The sequence below is a fragment of the Rhinolophus sinicus genome, chromosome 18 (genome assembly GCF_057876585.1).
Source record: "Rhinolophus sinicus isolate RSI-liver-muscle chromosome 18, RSI-T2T, whole genome shotgun sequence".
In the NCBI taxonomy this organism is placed as follows: Eukaryota; Metazoa; Chordata; class Mammalia; order Chiroptera; family Rhinolophidae; genus Rhinolophus; species Rhinolophus sinicus.
This window is the reverse complement of record NC_142518.1, coordinates 86,304,328-86,324,136: the sequence shown is the minus strand read 5'-3', so window position 1 is coordinate 86,324,136 and position 19,809 is coordinate 86,304,328. Positions and strand designations below refer to the sequence as shown.

Sequence of the window (19,809 nt, the reverse complement as noted above, 5' to 3'; positions counted from 1 at the left end):
TTACTGGAAGTGTCAGATGAATTTCCTTGCAATAAATTTGCACCTTTCGCTGGTATTTTCTGAAGTGAGACTTGCGATTAATCGAAATCAGCTCACTTCTGTTCTGTAGCTTCATGTCTTGTTGATGATTTATTTGCTCAGTAGCAGAAACTAAGACAAATTCTGTGAGGCAGCCTCATGTACTTTTTAGCAGCTATAGCCCTGAAGAATTTACGTGTAAATGCAACTGTGAATGCTTTACATTTCATGAGCATGTGGCATGTGTTTTTGAAAGTTAAGTGACATTTTTACAGATAGACTGAACTTAAAACTCTTCCCCCCACCCCACAGGTTATATTATTCTGAAATCTGATAAGTCTGACAAGCTGTGTTTCCCTGACTGCCAAGTGATAGTGTAAGTTTCCATTTTGTGTTTTTCTTCTCTCCTCTTTAGACATGCAGAGCAGCCCACACAACCAGTTCACCTTCAGACCCCTCCCGCCTCCGCCGCCACCTCCTCATGCCTGCACCTGTGCTAGGAAGCCACCCCCTGCAGTGGACTCTCTTCAGAGGAGATCAATGACTACCCGCAGCCAGCCCAGCCCAGCTGCTCCAGTTCCCCCAACCAGTACACAGGACTCAGTTCATCTGCATAACAGCTGGGTCTTGAATAGCAACATACCATTGGAGACCAGGTACTTGAACTATTATTGAGCCCACTAAACTTAAGGATTGGCAGAGGATGATTTCACTGAGTACAGAAACTCATTTCATCATAGATATCTGCAGACACACACATGAACACAGAGATAAACATTCACATGCATGGACAAAAGGGCAGACCGCTCTGCAAACACAGATGAACACACAGACGCACACATCTAAATTCAGGCATACCTGCACACACAGACCAAAGCAGATGCATGTGAAAAGATGAGATCATAGAAATGTAAACACCCCACAGGCAGACACCCACAAAAACATAGGAAGCAAAGCCATTATCTAAACCAAGGGTGTCCAAACTTTTTTCAACATTTTTTACCAAGGGACATATGTGGTAAAATACACAAACAGCCGGGGCCACTCACTCGAGGTGACGTACATATTGCCTCACCTGGTTTATTTAAGTAAACTAAATATATTTTTGGAATTTGCTGTGGGCCAATTAAAAATGGATTGCAGGCCACAGTTGGCCTGCGGGCTGCAGTTTGGACACCCCTGATCTAAACTATCATTGCATCCTCAAACTACTACAATGTAATGGTTCTTTCATTTAAGAAACAGCAACACTACAGGAAAATCCAAACACAATTGGAGAAACAGCAATTGTTTGCATTTTATTTATTTATAAGATTCTTTGAAAAAGTAAATTGCCTTCGAACATTTTTTTTTTAATTTTTTTTTTAATTAAATTTATTGGGGTGACAATTGTTAGTAAAATTACATAGATTTCAGGTGTACAATTCTGTGTTACATCATCTATAAATCCCATTGTGTGTTCACCACCCAGAGTCAGTTCTCCTTCCATCACCATATATTCGATCCCCCTTACCCTCATCTCCCAACCCCCACCCCCCATTGCTTCATGAATTGGAAGTCCACGTATAACTTGATTCTGCCTTTAGGATGAAATATGGTCTTTTGAGCAAAGAAGTTTGCCTCTATTTTTTCTGTTACTTCATGTATTTACATTTCCAGGTTCATTCCTCAAATCTTTGTCATGTGATTTAAGTTTTACTCCTCCACAGCTCTAGGTCCCTTCATCATAATAGACTTTTAACACTAGATGGGATTAACTGAGAAATTGTTCATCATTTCTAGTCACTATCTTAAATAAAAAGTTACAACTTTCTATTAACATAGAAAAACATTACTTAATAAAAGATAGTATTCTGTTACCTTATAAATTCAAGGACTTCCCTTTGTCTTCTACATGCTTTTTCCACCAAAGCTTTTTCTTTTTTTTCTTTTTTTTTTAAAAATTTTATTTTATTAAATTTATTGGGGTGACAACCAAAGCTTTTTCTAAACACATTTGTATGTAAACAATGGGTATAATGTATCATTTGGAAAGCAATGTCTGGTGTCAGTTGTTATAAATTTCTATCCTAATATCTGGAAATTGGAATGGAAAGGGAAGGACTAATAAACCCACATTATAAGGTTGGTTATTGTTTTCCTAAGCAGCATATTAAGTTAAATGCCAGTCATGGCATCAGAGAATATGTCACCACCAACAAACTGAAAGCATGGCCCAAATCCCGGAAACTCTATCATCCATCACTTACTAGATTACATAGTTTCATAAACTGATATTTCTGATATCTCTCAAGAGAAAATATAGCAGCCAGCACCTACAATGAAGATAACCCAATTAGAACTGTGCTAGTGATAGGGTTTGTGTATCTTTTTTTTTTAATTGAAAGTGGAGCGGTGAATGAAGTGAGAGAAGCAGATAACAATGTACATTATATATTCAAGGAGTTTTCACTAACGGTGGTGATTTACACACTTTTTTTTTAATTCCTTTGCAGGACTTAGTGATAAAGAGCTAAGGAAATACTGAGGCAATCTGGTTAACTAGCATTCCAAGCAAACACACTCATTTCCTCTAAGAAGCCAAATAACAGGAAAATTGGAAGGAGGATGGGGAATGGGCTCAGGCAAATGGAGAGAGAGAACTATTTTTATTTTAAACGTGCATCTAGACATGTTTGTACAAACTGCACCCACGGACCTTCTGTTTATATACAAGGAATGTATTAATTGGTCTCATTTTCACAAGACACAGAGAAGAGCATAAGTTTTCATGTGAAACTGAGCAGAGAATACCTTTTTAGTACATTTGAAAATATATTCAACATCACATGGATGATTTTTTTTTAAAAAAACCTAGAAATCCTATCATCCTGATCAGCTAGAATATTCCAAATATATCCTTTAAAATGTTTATCTCACATGTATTCAATAAAAAGTAACTGTGGGTACCCTGGTGTTACTCATGACTGTGTAACATAACCTGTTTGAGCCTCAGCTCTTCATCTGTAAAAATGAATGTAAAACTGCGTGTCTCAACAGGTTGTAGGAAAATGAAGCTAGTGTAGCACAAAGTGCCTCATACATTGGAAAGCATTACACAATTCAAAAGTAATATTTCTACCCCTACTAAGTGGTCACCTGCCTCTGCTTAAATATCGCCAAAACAGGGACTTGACTCATTCCTAACACATTCCATGCCATCACAAACAACTACTGGAATGTACTTATTGAACCAAAATTTCTCACCTGTTAACTCCGCCCATTTCCCCCAGATCTAGTTCTAGAGTATCACAGAATAAATAAAATACCTCTCACACCTGACAGCTCTTGAGTATTCCTGATTCTTCTCTTATTTTAACTAAATGTTTCCCCAGTTCCTTCACCTGTTCCTCACATTAACTGCTTTCAAATCCTCCATCCTTGTCTCTCAACACTCCAGTCCCACAATCCAGTTTGTCCGAACAGCTCTTGAAGTGTCATGGCCATGGCTGAATATAGGTGTGGGTTCTTATTAGGCTCTTTGGTTACAAGGAGCACAGGTCATTCAGGTTGCCTGGAGTAATGAAAACATCTTTCTAAGTATACAGTCAGTTCCTGGGAACCAAAGTAAGATTGGTCTACCCCCACAGAAAGGTAAGGTCAGTATATCTCTGGCACTAATGCGACTCCGCAATTCTCGCCATTTTTGTCCCTCTCTGTCCCTTTCTTTGTCCAGTAGCGTATCGTTAGCTCAATATTTCTTTTATCTACCACATAATTTCTACTTTCTCATAATACTGTCTGGTTTCCAGAGTACCACAAGACTCCTAGTGTACCACTTGGCGCCTCTTATCTCATCCCTTCAGCTGCATGTTCCATTCCTAACTGTCTAATTCTCTTGCTAGCTGTAGGTTCTGTAGGGGAGGAAAAATTATTTTTCTTCTATCCTTATAGGTTCTTTACTGAGACTACCCTATAATAAAAAATTAAAGGGAAAAAAGCAAACAGAGTTTTAATAACATGTATACCTCTTGTATACATGGGAGAGACCTGGAAAACTAAATAACTTGTCAAAATGGCACAAGCCATCACCTTAAATACCATCTTCAGCTGAAGACAAAAGAAAGATATTGTGAGTGGGGAGACAGTTATGGGAGATTATCAGGAAAAGCACAGAGAACAAGGGTAAGTTTTTATGCCTTTTCCATTGTTAAGAGATTCTGGAGATTGAGTCATCCTCTTCTTCCTGGTAAAGAGGGGGTGACATGCTTACAAATGGAGAGTTCCCTTATAGATGTTAATGTCTCTTACAAAGGGTAACTTCTACTTGGTTTTCAGAGCTTCTCCTGTATTTGCTGTCTCTTCAAACTAATCACCCAAAATAACCAACATGCCAAAGAGACATAGTTTTGGGTGGCAAATTCTGTTCCCCTTTAGTTCAGAAACATAAGAGAGGAAATTTGATTAGCCCAGTTAATCCCTTTTGTACCAGGTTGAGTTTAAGTTTCTTGGCAAGCCTTGTCAGTAATTTTCTCAGTCAGCTAAGGCTAAGGGGAGAGAAGGTCATGTGATTTTTAAAAAACATCAGCATGGCCATTTATGGCTGCCCCATGAGCAAGGTCTGGGAGTAGATCTGAAGTGCCTTAGATGGAAGTCTTTGCAATCATCTTGCTTGACTGACTCATTTAGGAATCACCAACAATCAGTTGTCTCCCTTTTTCTAATTAAATATTTCTTTTAATGCTCTCCACTGTCAGCTTTTTTGAAGGCTACATAACACTACTGATACATATTGAGAACACTTGGTAACTAAACTCTTAAAACCTTTTAACAAGTTCTAAGGCTAAGCCACAATTCATTTATTCCATAATTATATAGTTGAAGCTTTTTTAAATTGTGTGCTTGGGCTGTATGGGGTACAGGTGGAAATATGGTTAGAGGCTTGATTTGGCCTAATTTGATTTCATCTTGTTAGCCTGTGGCGATGGAGCTGAATTCTAATTCTGCCATACAAAGTATGCATAGTATTGCTACCATAATTGTGTCATCTTTAGGTTTGTTAGGTATGCTTTCCTCACTTTTATGTAAGTCGTTAATAAAAATGGTATATAGGGCAAGATCAAGGTCAGAGCTCTGTAGCATGCCACTGGAACTTCCCTGCAGGTTGACATTTACCCATCAGGCAATATTCTTTTACTAATGCACAACGCACATTTCTCAATCTTTTTCACAGACATATCATGAGAGACTTCGTCAATGTGTTGCTGATATCTGGATACAGTATACCTACATTTTTACTGATCTGCCAATCCAATAACCATGTCAAAAATTGAAATAAAATGAGATTTGTCTTACAGGATTTGTTCTTAGAGAGTTTATGCTGCCTTCTCATCGTTACTATCTTTCTCTAAGTGCTATAAATTATTTTTTAAATAACCTGTTTTAGAATTTTACACTCAACCAACGTGATGTTTCTTGGTCTAGTCTGAGGAGTCCTTGGGCTTCCTATCCCTTTTGAACACCAGAGTCAATTGTTGCTGTCTCCAGTCTTCTGACACATTTCACCTCAGTCTTGAATCTTTAGTAACTATGACTAGGTATCCAATCCATAAGACCTCTCACCACTCTTGAGATATAATTTTAATTCATTTAAATCAGTTGAGTGCCATCTTATGAACACTTTGCCTAGCTTAGGCTTCAATTTACAGTTACCGATATTCATTTTTACCCTTTTGAGTCAATGATCATGCTTTTTCACCAAGAAAACTAGTTGTTGAGAAGGCCTCCCTGATCTTGGTCACCCAATAACATTGCATGAGTTGCACATCTGTCCTATCCTTGCTCTTTTTACTCTAAATATATTTTTATAAAAACGAAACAAAAACTCTTTAGTCATCTTTAGCAGTTTTTGGTTTTTTTTTCAAGTGTCAGTCTCATCTGGGGTATTACCTTCTTGGCATTATTTTCATCACAACTTCTTATATTTATTTATCCTTGATTTTCATCCCTTTATTTTGGTACATATTCTTTAGAAACCTCAACGTGAACAACCAGTACAGGCACACAGATTTCAATAGAAAACAAACTTTCCCAACTCTTAATTCATCTCCTTTTAACAAAGTGTTCTCAGGACATGGTATTATTCCTACTTCATTTTAGAGACCTCCTTTCCTAAAGTCTAGGATTTTTGCTTCATGATGTACTTAGGGACTCTAAGCTAAAATGGTTGTTTTCTCTAAAGGTTTCTATCACCTTCAACTCATCAGTTTCTTTTTCTTTTCTTTTTCTTTTTTCTTCTTTGAGTCAGTGAGAGAAGCAAGTCTCCTTATCATTTTCTCTACTTTCTTGGAGTTGGAGTTGTCAACAACGGAGATTGGAGACTTGTCACATGACTGGCAGATGTCTGTAGAGTTGAAATCAGTCGTGTTTACTACACTATTTTTAGGACATTTTTTGTGGTCTGTGTTAGAAATGAGTATCTACTTCCTCCATCTGGCCAAAAGCTTATTTTAGACTCCCTAAACCACCATCTGTTACCTATATGACCTTGAACATATTACTTGACCTTGCAATGCCTCAGTTTTCTCATCTTCAAGGATGATAATAACAACCTATTCATAAGGCTGTTGTGAGGAGTAAATAAATTAATGCTTATAGTATATTTAGAGCAGTCAGGCACATAATAAGCACCTGATAAATGTTACAATAATAGTAGCAATAATAATACAAAAGAAATCACTCTACTATTTGTCCCTTTCTATTTCTATCTTCATTTAGTTAAAGATGTTTCTACCTTTATGTTCATGATTTCCTCCAAGTATACACGTAGAACATCACACTTCCTCTCTATGTATGCTTTCAAATGGATATACTGTTAGTCCAGTCAGGCTGCTCTAACAACAATACCATATACTTGGTAGTCTAAACAACAAACACTTATTTCATACAGTTCTGGAGTCTGGGAAGTCCAAGATCAAGGCACTGGCAAATTCAGTGTCTGGTGAGAACCTGCTTCTTAATTCATAAACTGCTATCTTCTTGCAGTCCTCACATGGCAGAATGGGGGAGGGAGCACTCAGGGGACTCCTTTATAAGGGCACTAATCCTAATTGTGAAGGCTCCACCCTCACGAACTAATAACCTCTGAATGGCTCTACCTCCAAATACTATCACACTGGGATTAGATTTCAACCTATGAATTTTTGAGGTATATAAATATTCAATTTATAACAACCAGCAAATTCCAATTTGAACCATTCCCTCCCCCAGGTTTGATGGCACACATCTGTGAGGCTTTATAAGCTTGCCCTGTGATAAATCTCCAGAACAGTTTTTGAATTGTTACCTGCCTTCTGTCATTCATAGAAACAATTCCCTGACTACCTACTACATTCAGGATTATGTCCTGCCCTGAGGCTGCCCTTACTAAGAGATCAGCCTTTCCAGCTCCTCCTCCAAGACTTCTCTCCACATTCCCAAAATCTGGATTACCTTTTTAGGGTGAGGTGATGGAATGTCTTTCACAATCTGGAAAGATGGGCACATTGCCAAAGATGTAGAGCCTGGGTGATGTGTTAAACATATGTGCTTAAACAGCCCTGGTCTAAGCTAATTATATAGTTGTGAACTCGGACACATTACTTTACTTCCATGAGCCTCACTGTCCCCATTTGTTATGTGGAGAAAATGACAGATTCTACCTCCTGTGGTTGTTTTGAGAACTGAATGAGATAATATATGTAAAATGTCTGCTCAGATCTGGGCACATAGAAACTGTGCAATAAATATCATTTTCAATATAAGAGACTGGCACTGCCCTGCTGGCAAGGAGAGGAATTCAGAGTCGCTACAATTCAGAGAGCACATTAGCTTTAATCTACTCTAAAAATATGTAATATTCACATAGACCTATGTATAATATTCACATATACCTGTGTAATATTCACATAGTCTGTGGATTACTGAGCATGTCTTGCATAGGGAGGCATTCAGCAAACGTTTACTGATTATTCATCATATACTGCAGCTACTATGAGGAATATGATTCCCTCTACTCAGGAAACTTATGGTCTAGTACCAGTAATAGTAATGATAACTAAATGTATAGCATCACTAGATTCTAAACACTGTTCTAAGCCCTTTTAAATCAACTGCTTTAATCCTTACAATAACTCCAGGTGGTAGGTACTATTAATGTCACCATCTTCATTGACAGATGAGGAAACTGAGGTACAGAGGTGTTAAGGAACTTTGAAAAATCCTACAGGTAAGAAGTAGCAGATCCAGGTCAGATTTTGAACCTCGGCTATAGGTCCAAGGTCTTCACATTCAGACACTTTCTGTGATAGGGAAGCCCAAGCAAGCAAAGTAAATAACAACACCATAAGTACTTTACTGAATTTAAGTGATTCCAAGGTAGGAACACTTAGAGGTGGCAGACTTAACCCAGCTAGGAATAGTGGTGGCAGAGGAAGTGTTGAGGCAGGTAGAAGAGGGAAAGTAGAAATTTCCATGAGAAAATGGCCTAAAAATAATTTTGATCTAAAATCATGAGGAGGCATTAGGTGAAAAAATGGATAAGAGGGCATTTTGGGAAGAGCATATTGCATACAGAGTCGTCCATGGTTACGAATTCAGTAATAATAGACATTATTCTTCTTGTTTTTCCTCTCACTTTTCCTCCATTTGCCATTTAAACCCTTGTACTAGGTTGGCTATTCTGTGAGCAAATAAGTTCCTTCTGATACTAATAAGAGGTAATCATTGTGGATCCAAAAGACCATAATTTTTGAGCCAGAAATCTAAATTTTATTCTGAAATTCCCACTATTCTATTTCCATATTCTCCTTCCTTATCCAGAGACCTATCCTTAGATATACTAGAGTTCAAAGATCCTCTTATTCTGTGATTCTTCTCCAGAAAGTCTCCTTTCCCTCCCTGTGGGATAAGCCTCAATCCCAAAGCTATGCTTTTGTGCTTTCTTCATAAAAGCTGTGTGGGAACACAGCCAGGAGTGCAGTTTCCAGGCTCTCACTCAGCCTCACATGGAAAGGTGCTCACTCGGGTAGTAAATGGCCATCAACTGTGATTGGATGGCCATCAGCTGTGGCTAGTTGGCCATCAGCTGTAACCAGTGAGTCATTGGCCACTAATATACCTGCCATGGCTACGCTAGCAGAAAAATGGGGGCTAGCCAGAAGATGGTGGCTGGCAAGCGCGGATTGCAGTTAGCATGGTGGATTGCAGTTAGCAATGGGTCGGTTGGCAGGCAGAAAAGTGTACAGCAGGTCGCACATCATGTGAATCCAGCCTCCAGTTAGACTATAGTGGTATGACTCCCCTACCTATGGTTCCGAGGGTGTTCCTTTTTGGCCTAGCCACATCCTGCATTCTTATGTGGGGAGCTGGAGCTGAGACCCCGCTGGACGCCTTGCGTGACAAATGACGCAACGAGCAGGGTACCCTGCTTGACAAGCTGTAAGAGTGGCTAAGACTTTGTATTGTAGAAACCAGTAGATGCAGGTTTGAGGTTGTGGGGACAGAGCCAGGAGTGCAGTTTCCAGGCTCTCGGCCTCACGTGGAAAAGTGCTGGCTCAGGTAGTAAATGGCCATCAACTGTGATTGGATGGCCATCAGCTGTGGCTAGTTGGCTGTCAGCTGTAACCAGTGAGTCATTGGTCACTAATATAATGGCCATGGCTACTCTAGCAGAAAATGGGGGCTAGCAAGAAGATGGTGGCTGGCAAGCGTGAATTGCAGTTAGCACGGCGGATTGCAGTTAGCAAGGAGTCGGTCAGTTGTCAGAAAAACGGACAACAGGTGGCACGTCGGGTGACTCCAGCCTCCAGGGAGACTATAGTGGTATGACTTCCTGTGAGGACAGAGCCCCAGAAAGCAGTTTCCAGGCTCTCAGCCTCACATAGAAAGGTGCTGGCTCAGGTAGTAAATGGCCATCAACTGTGATTGCATGGCCATCAGCTGTGGCTAGTTGGCCGTCAGCTGTAACCAGTGAGCCATTGGCCACTAATATAACTGCTGTGGCTACGCTAGCAGAAAAAATGGGGGCTAGCAAGAAGATGGTGGCTGAGCTAGCAAGATCGGATTGCAGAGAGGCGGATGCCGCCAGCGAGAATATAGTGATATGACTCTCCCATCCATGGCGCCGTGGGTGTTCCTTTTTGGCCTCACCATGTCCTGCGTTCTTATGTGGGGAGTGGGAGCAGAGACCCCGCAGGCCTCCCTGCACGACAAATGGCGCAGCGAGCAGGGCCTCCTGCATGACACTCCCCTACCTATGGCTCCGTGGGTGTTCCTTTTTGGCCTAGCCACATCCTGCATTCTTATGTGGGGAGTGGGACCAGAGACCCTGCAGGCTGCCCCACAAGACAGAGGTTCAGTTCTGGTCCTAGTTGTATGTACCTGGGCAAATTATTGAACCTTTGTGAACCTGATCTTAAAAATGGGTTAATAGCACTCATTTCATAAAGTTGTTACAAAGATTGTTTGAGACCTCACATGTGATTTGCACTTTCATTTTATTTTCCTCTCCTTTTTCTGTTCTTCTTCTTTGTCACATTTCTCCCATCTCCATTCCTTTGACATGGGTTTTTGCTCCATTTCAGCTTCTCAGTATCATGACTGTCGTGCGGGGAGGCCCGCGGGGTCTCTGCTCCCGCTCCCCACATAAGAACGCAGGATATGGTGAGGCCAAAAAGGAACACCCACGGAGCCATAGATAGGGGAGTCATACCACTATATTCTTGCTGGCGGCACTATAGTATCACTGGAGGCTGGGTTCACTGGACGTGCAACCTGCTGTCCATTTTCTGCCAACCGACCAACGACTCTCCTCCACTCTCCTCCGTAGCCGCAGCAGTTATATTAGTGGCCAATGGCTCAATGGCTACAGCTGACGGCCAATCAGCCACAGCTGATGGCCATCTACTACCCGAGCCAGCACCCCTCCACGTGAGGCCAAGAGCCTGTAAACTACTTTCTGGGGCTCTGCCCCCACACTGACTTACTGCTTTCCTTTCTATATCGGTCTCTCCATTCTATCTGTGCACTTTGTGTGTTAGTGGATTGCTCTGCCTGTAACACCAGGTAAAGTAGAGTAGTACTCTTTTCTACCAGGAAGTCAAACATAGCCACTCCCTGCAGAGCACTGGGACAGTTCTGTTAGCTACTCAACCTCTTCATCTGAATTCACTTTGAAGTGGAATTATAGCCACTTTTGGTTTCCCTTAATTATTCTCTTTGTTGTCCCCCAATTCAAACTCCTAACTCAGTTTACTTGGTGATCTTACTCATTTTGAATTTTTGGCCAAATGTTGGCTCTAGACCCTAACTGACTTTGCTTATCTACTCTCAGTGATGATGGACATTAACCATGATCTAGTCACCAAAAGTAACTTTACTTAAAGATTTTGCTGTGATATCCAATACTAGGGAGAACTTGCAGTTGCTATTAACAACCATTTCAACTCACAAGACAAATCAGAATTGTGTAGAGGAGTAATGCCAGAAGAGTGGGTAGTAACTGTCTTCATTGATTTTTAGTATATTCTGACAGATGGCTGTAGCTTGGTATGAGGATAACTGTCCTTGTTGGCTTTAGGCCAATGTGACAATTAAATGGAGTCAACAGGGTTATTTTTATAAAAGAAGAGCCAGGGCTATTGGCAGAGGATATGTTGGCAAGAAATGGAAACAGAAATGAAATTTATATGACCAATGCTTGTTACCAGAATTCTAGAGCTAGTGTCTGTGTTAGGGAAATAAGACTCATTTGGAGGTGGTGATGGCAATGATTTAAATATCTATGGTTATTTAAATACTAATCCATAAAAGTAAGTCCCCCCCTCCCCCCGCCACCCAGTGATGGGGGACTAAAATCTATCTAACATTTAAAGTTTTTCCCTCTGTAAGACATTTGCAATGTCTTAAATGGATGTAAGGACATAATTTTTTCCCTTCAACAATGACTAGTGAAAAAAAAGCTCAGAATATATATATTCAGTGCTTAGATCCAACAATATATCATGCTTTAATCCTTTAACAGCACTGGTTTAGCAAAATCTATTTTCAGCCACAGATTTAAAGATTCTTTTTAAGACAGGAAAGGACTTCGTAGAACTAATCTATGACCTATAAATCCTGTTTACTACAGATGAACAGGAATCAACCAAGCTTTTCAGCCTACAACAAATGATGGATGTGAAATATGTTAAATTTACACGAAGGAGAATTCTGTAGCTTTAAAATATATTTTATATATTGAGAGTAAAAATATATCTATAATAGTCTATTGTGCTTAGGCAACGAAGGGCAATATTTCGGAGATTATCATGATACAGTCTCTAGTCACTTCGGTAGTGGTATTATTTTTTAAATGCTTTTGAATTGACTGTTTTCCTTTCAAAATAAAAACCAAAGGCAAACATAATGTTTCGTTTTATAAGGAAAGGAAATTTTAATCATCACTGAGATGAAGGCTGGTTTTAATATGGAGAAGATTTATTTAGCAATCCAAATGTGAATCTACACAAATATTTTAGAGATTTTTAAAAAATGACATGATTGATAAAATAAATGAGTATAGCAAACAAAAATTAAATTTTAGTGGAATCCCTGTACCAACCTTTTTATCCTCCATCATCATGTATACTTACTCCCCTATCCTGGGTTTTATATTTAAAAACAGAAATACCTACTTTTGATCAAGAGACAAACTAGTTCTTAATAACTTCATTGACTACAAAGTTACTTATCCAGTTACTCATAATAAATATTTTCATTGCCATGTCAAGTTAATAGACACTTGTCTGTTATATTTTACTAAAAGTATGAAATATATTTGAAGTAGCAAACAATTATTTCCCTATCAATTATTCTCCTTTTTTTTATTTTATTAAATTTATTGGGGTGACAATTGTTAGTAAAATTACATAGATTTCAGGTGTACAATTCTGTATTACATCATCTATAAATCCCATTATGTGTTCATCACCCAGAGTCAGTTCTCCTTCCATCACCATATATTCGATCTCCCTTACCCTCATCTCCCAACCCCCACCCCCCACCCCCCCTTACCCTCTGGCAACCACTAAACTATTATCTGTGTCTACATTTGTGACAACATGGATGGATCTTGAGAGAGTAATGCTGAGCGAAATAAGTCAGACAGAAAAAGCAGAGAACCATGTGATTTCACTGATATGTGGTATATAAACCAAAAACAACAAAAGAACAAGACAAACAAATGAGAAACAGAATCTCCTTTTTTTCTACAGGTGTGTGTGTGAGAGTGTGTGTGTGTTTGTGTGTGTGTGTGTGTGTGTGTAAGACATCCTACTAAACATTTCCCTTTGGAAGAATCCAGCTGATTCTTTGTTAATTCCAGAACACAAAACTATTTGTAGCTTTAAAAGCAAATGATAAGATCAGGTTAAGTCTTGAGGTCTTTGAAATCTCTCTGCAAGAATTGTGAAAATGCAGTACTGAGTATTCCATTTAAAGAACAGGAACATTCAAAAAGAATTGCCCCCTTTGGTGAACAGATAAGCAAATAAACAGGAACATCTGCTTCTCCATTCTGTTACATTTTCGATGTTATTTCTGAGGGTATAAGAATGTGTACAATGCAAATATTTTAAATGAAAAACAGTTCATTATAAATGCTTTGATGAATTAATTCTGGCATAGATAAGTTTTAACAAATTTTGACAAATCTGTATTGAGTGCCTATTGTGTACTAGCCACTGTTCTAGTTGTTGGGGCTACAGTAGAGAACAAAACAGACAAAAATCTCTGCCTTTGTGGAGCTTACATTCTAGAAGGGTAGAAGCCTTTACCCTAAAGTGTTAATCATATTGAGGCTAATAATATTGCCGGTGGTCTGGCTAGATGTAATATGGGAGAAAGGGGAAAGGAGTCAAAATTACTTCTAAGAAGTCTTCCTTTACCTGCCTTTACTTCCCCACAGCAACTTTCATAGAATTTTCCTTTGTCTATGGTCTCATAACACCTTGTGCATATGTCTATGAAGACCTTATTCCATTGCATATTTGCACTCCAAATGTTTTATTTACTTGTCTTTATTCCCTGTTTAAAAATTTTTACTTTGAGTCCTGTGTTTGGCTCATATTGTTCAATAAGATTTTTGTAGGGTATATGGGGTGACAGAGGGAGTAACTAAACAGGGAACTACAGATGGAGTAGATTTCTGAAATCAGAAACAGTAGTTGGTAGAAGCAGACAATAAGGATTTTTTGGGAATTATTAAAACATCTATGTGGGATATTCAGTTTGAAATGTCCAATAGCCAATAAATAGTTGAAAATATGGATCGTGGTCCCAGAAGAGGAGAAAAGAGAAAAAGTTTTTATCCTACCACTTACTGAATGCTTACTATGTGCCAAACATTGTGCTAAGCTATTACCACATTTATTCCAACTTAAATTTCCTTAAAATTGAGGCTTAGAAAAGTTGAACAATATGCCACAAGGTCACCAATTAGTATGTAATGGAGCCAATTCGCACATACTTCTGTCTGATTCACGAGCTCATGCTAGACATGGATAATAAAGAATTTCATAGGTACACATAATAATTGGATTTCCATTAATGATGGAGGAAATATTGAAAGACCTAGACAGAGAGTTTTGTGTAAGAAGAATACTATAAAGCAAACCATGGGAATGTATCTTCAGGAGTCCAGGAAAGAAAAAAAGCCCGCATAGGTGATTGAGGGGTAATAAAATAAAAGAATAAACAAGAGAGGAGAAAATTTCAAGGCGATAGTGATCATGATTTTCAAATGTCTCAGAGGAGTCAAATAGAACATGGATGAGAAGAGACCACTGAATCTGTCAATTACAGACTTCTCGAATTTTAAGTAGCCGATTTCAGTACGGTGATGAGATTAAAGCTGGACTGCAATAGGTTTGAAAAATTGTTAAGAGGTAAGAAAATGGAAACAGAGACTACTCTTTTGAAATGGAATAGTAAGTGGATTGAGAGGAAGCTGAACCAAGTCAAAACTTTCATATAAATTAGGAGGGAAAAAATGGAGTCCGGGAGGGACTACATTCAGAGAGGAGGTACACATTAGTCACCAGCATGGTGATGTGGTTGACAGAAAGAAACTGAAACACCAAGTTAGAGATCAAGTTTCCTTGATGGTAAAGAATAAGGAAACTTACAGTGATGGTCACATAATGCTGAAGAAAACAGCATGATCCCACACAGTAATACATGCTGCGTAGGTTGCCAAGTCTCAACAAGGGCATACAGCTGATGATGACACTGCCTTTGAAAAATAACAAATATCTTAGGTGCCCGAAGTTTGTCTTTGCAAATCTAATACTAGAGGGAGGTATTATACCCTCCTGCCCTTATTTAAAATTGGCTTTCAAATATAAGTCATATTCCCAAGGGCAAGCAGCTATCATTGACCAACCCAAGATTATAATTTAGATTTACTGTCTCCATCTGGCATACAAAAAACACTAGGCAGTCCCCCATTACTGATGAAGATACTTAATAGTGACATATGTATGCACAGGGCTTTCATTGACAACATAAATGCTAACTTATGGCTATTTCCAATTCAACTATCAAAGTATCAAGTACAACATAAATCGTTATACAACATAAATCAAGTACAACAGATATCATTGGTTCTTTCCTTTTGTGATACAATATTGGCCTCCTAAGTAAATTGATTTTCTTTTGGGAAAAAATATTCACAATCTGCTATTTCCCTCACCTTTCAATCTTTTGACTAAAATATTTTTTTTTCATCCTGTGACAGTCTAATCTTTCAATTTTTGTTATTTACTATATTGAAAAGTATCATTAACTTAGATAACTTTATGGCAATATAGCTGGTTGCTTTTTAGTAGATACACTTGTAGCTAAATACTTTTCTTATGTGTCATATTCAAAAGACTAATATTTTAGATAACATATTATATCTGTGCATATGTAAGTTTGCATGTATAATTTTCAATTGTCCAAAGTTCTTTAACTCATTATGTCATTTTAAACTAATAAAAAAAGAAAGAAAGAAAACCTGCAAGGTATATATAATAGAAATTATGCCCAATGTAAACATAATGAAACTGGGTATTGGGAATTTAATAATCTGTCCATATGGCAGTTAGAACAAGAGTTAGAGCTAAAATGCAAGTCTTCATACAACAAATCCAATATTCTTTGCACTATAACAATTTGTCTCTAAAATATAAAGAACCACAAGTCATTCCTTTTTGTCTTTTGGTAAATATTTATAGTTCAGTTAAATTTCCCTGAAACATAATCTGGTTTTTATTCTATTTATATTAAAACCTTGATGAGCATAAATGCCCCCAAAACTGGGCATTCTGGTTAATTGGATTTGGTGGTAATTATTGTTTTTCCATTAGTTTCAAGTGAACAAAACAATAAAATAGAACTTTTAAAAAATTGCTATTCTTGTAGAAAGTCATTCTTAAATGTGAATCTACTTTCCATTTTAGATCAAATGATCATAAATTAATCTTATGTAACTGAAAATCTTACCAAATATCAGGGTTGTCTTTTTGAACATAATATATGTATACAATAATATATATATACAATTGTATTTTATTCAGACTATTGACAATGATGCAGAAGGGAAATAAGTTCAGGTTTAATATTATATTTGCCAAATAGAGATAGATGTATTTTTAGAAGTCAAAGATGTATGTGAAATCTCTATATACTTTTTTTTTCATTTATTGGGGTGACAATTGTTAGTAAAATTACATAGATTTCAGGTGTACAATTCTGTATTACATCATCTATAAATCCCATGTGTGTTCATCGCCCAGAGTCAGTTCTCCTTCCATCACCGTAAGGGGGGCGGGGGGTGGGGAATGGGAGACGAGGGTAAGGGGGATCTATATACTTTTGAGGTTGACCTTACCTTGTTTATCTCCCTGTGCTATCCCTGAATAATTAAAGTGAACCAATAAGTTTTTTATTTGAGCTCTGGAATCCACACAGCAGGGGACCAGGGAGAGAACATTGCTGTGGAAGGAAGTCCTGGTTTCCACAAATTCTGCTGTGCTCAGGTGGAATTATAGTTACTGAGCTTTATAACACAGCACAAAGCTGAATTTTACTGTTTCTTAGGTGGCCTAACTTGAAAGGAGTTAATGTTGTTTGCTGTGATTAATATATACTCTGCATGTTCTAATCAGTTCAGGTTTTATATTTATGCCTTATGGCAGGTTCATGAGGGAGATTATTTGAAAACAGTTTTTAAAAATTGAAGGTAGAAAATGTTTTCTATTCTCCATCTCTTATGAAGATTTCCTTGTTTGGTCAGCAAGGGTGTCATGCAGGGTCTCAGCTCCCGCTCCCCGCACAAGAACGCAGGATATGGTGAGGCCAAAAAGGAACAACAACGGGAGCCACAGGGGAGTCATACCACTATATTCTTGATGGCGGCTGGTAGAGACACAAAAGCAAACATCTGCCAGTAACCCAACGAGGGGTCTTTGTGTACCCCAGTCTCGATGGTGGCTGGGAGAGACACAGGAAGTAGGATCAACACGGTCCACAATCCACTTTCTAACTGCACTTGCTAGTCACAACCCGCCGTCTGCTTCTCTGCCAACCAACAAACCCCCCTAGCGTAGCCACGGCAGTTATATTAGTGGCTAATAGCTAACTGGTTATAGCTGATGGCCACCCAGCCACAATGGATGGCCATCTGATTACAGCTGATGGCCATATAATAACCGAGCTAGCACCTTTCCACGTGAGGCCGAGAGCCTGGAAACTGCTCTTTTGGATTCTGTCCCCACAAAGGGTAAATGTTTGAGACAAAATGAGTGAGTTGTGCATGTTCTCTGGCCCTAGAGTTCAAGATATTTGTTTGGATAATAGACCAATTTCTAGTGAAAATAGCTTGAAGGGAGGAACAGCTATGAGCTTGGGGAGGCAGATAAAATCATGAGTGCCTGGCAAGAAAATCTTTTTCTGAATGTCTTTAAAGAAGGACAGATTCCCTCCCATAAGGATGTTGACTACTTCAAAACTACATGTTCCAATCAGAGGAATAGTTTTAGGCCAAGGTTTGTCAACCTTGCCGTCAGGCTGGACAATTCAGTTATGTGGGTTGTCCTATGCATTGCAAGATGTTCAGCAACCTCCCTGTCCTCTACCCACCAGATGCCAGTAGCAACCTCCCCCTCAGTTGTGACAATCAAAAGTATCTTCAGACACTGCCAAATGTCCCCTGTGGGTGAATTTCTTCCCAGTTGAGAAACAATCTTTTAGATTAATGGTGAGGCAAATCTATTGTTTCCTTACCTGCTCACTTTAGTCAACTCCTGTTTAGACTTGCAGTTTCTGGTTTCCCTTCCTTTCTTCCCTCTTCCTATTCCTTTTTTCTGAAGTCTTTATTGGAGGATAGGTTATTCTCCAGTCTATAGTGTAATTTGAGTTGGAAACCACTGCTATAATTAAATGTTCGTATCGCCTCAAAATTCATATGTTGAAACCTAATGTCCCAGGTAATGGTATTAGGTTGGGCCTTCACGAGATGATTAGATTGTGAGGACAGAGCCCTCATGAATGGGATTAGTGCCCTTCTAAAAGAGACCTCAGAATGCTTTCTAGCCCCTTCCACCACATGAGGACACTGTGAGAAACTGGCAGTCTGCAACCTCGAAGAGGTCCTTTGCCAGAACCCAACCATGCCAGCCTGTTCTTGGACTTGCAGCCTCCAGAACTGTGAAAAACATATTTCTGATGTTTATAAGCCACCCAATTTATGGTATTTGGGTATAGCAGCCTGAATGGACTAAAACAACCATTAAACTAAATCCATTTAGGTCTAAGCTCCCCACTACCCGTCAGTTGGTTTCCTTTTAATATAGTGGTGACTCCTCATGTAATTTTATTCCCAATTAACTTATCATACCCAGCATTTCTATGTAAGAGTCTTAAGCAAGAGGAATATATTTTGACACACTGAAAATGTACCTGTTTGTACATATACTTAATTTTTTTCTGGGAATGCAAAAAGCTGGAAAAATACAGTGTATCGTTGCTGATTATTTAGATCAGATCTAGACAGGTATAGCAAGGGCAGCCAGAGTGACTCCCCAAAGAAACTGAAAAATGATCCTCTACCCTTGCATATACAACCACATCTATCTACCACCTACCTATCTATAAAATGTCGTTTCTTATTCTATTGCTTTCTTTTCTACACTCTTCATTCTCCCTAGATTCACTTTTTATTCTCTCTCTCCTGCCTTTTCTTTAGATCTACACTATTCTCGGACATTTATCAGCTCGTCTAGTATTGTATTTTGCTAAAATGCTTACAAGGACACAGAAGCCTGAAAGAAAATGGCACATTTGGGAAACCGCATATGAAATAGGATGGCCAGAGCTTAGAGGGCATCGGGGACAGTAGCAATAGTGAGGCTGAGAGGCCTGCAGCGGCCAGATCATGAAGGAACTTTTAGAAGTAGTACACCTTCATTTCAAAAACAGGAAAAACATGGGAAATCACAAAGAAAAATAACTGCAAATTCCAAGGTAGTCACAATTAAGATTTCCTGGTCTTTTCTTGTAGATCAGATCTCTGCACAGTAGGATTTGGAGTTATAGTTGATTTGGGTTTCATGTGGGAGGGGACAACACATAATTTTGGTTGTTCTGCACATATGAATTCTGGTTTTTACTTTTCCCCAGCGTGGAAAATTCCTTATTGCCTTAAAAATTATCTGGTTAATGGGAAAAGAAATGCTTTAAAACTATATCAAG

The 19,809-nt window shown here is 38.7% G+C and overlaps 1 protein-coding gene across 8 annotated transcripts in view; it reads left to right on the top strand.

Annotated features, from left to right (window-relative positions):
• The window catches only part of TENM1 (teneurin transmembrane protein 1), a 1,194,370-nt gene that overhangs the window by 675,444 nt on the left and 499,117 nt on the right, over positions 1–19,809 (top strand). For all 8 annotated transcript variants that reach the window (XM_074324280.2, XM_074324276.2, XM_088794943.1 and 5 more), the window contains one exon: positions 434–674. In XM_074324280.2, the coding sequence (XP_074180381.1) occupies positions 434–674 (241 nt within the window). The remainder of the gene's footprint in view (positions 1–433; positions 675–19,809) is intronic.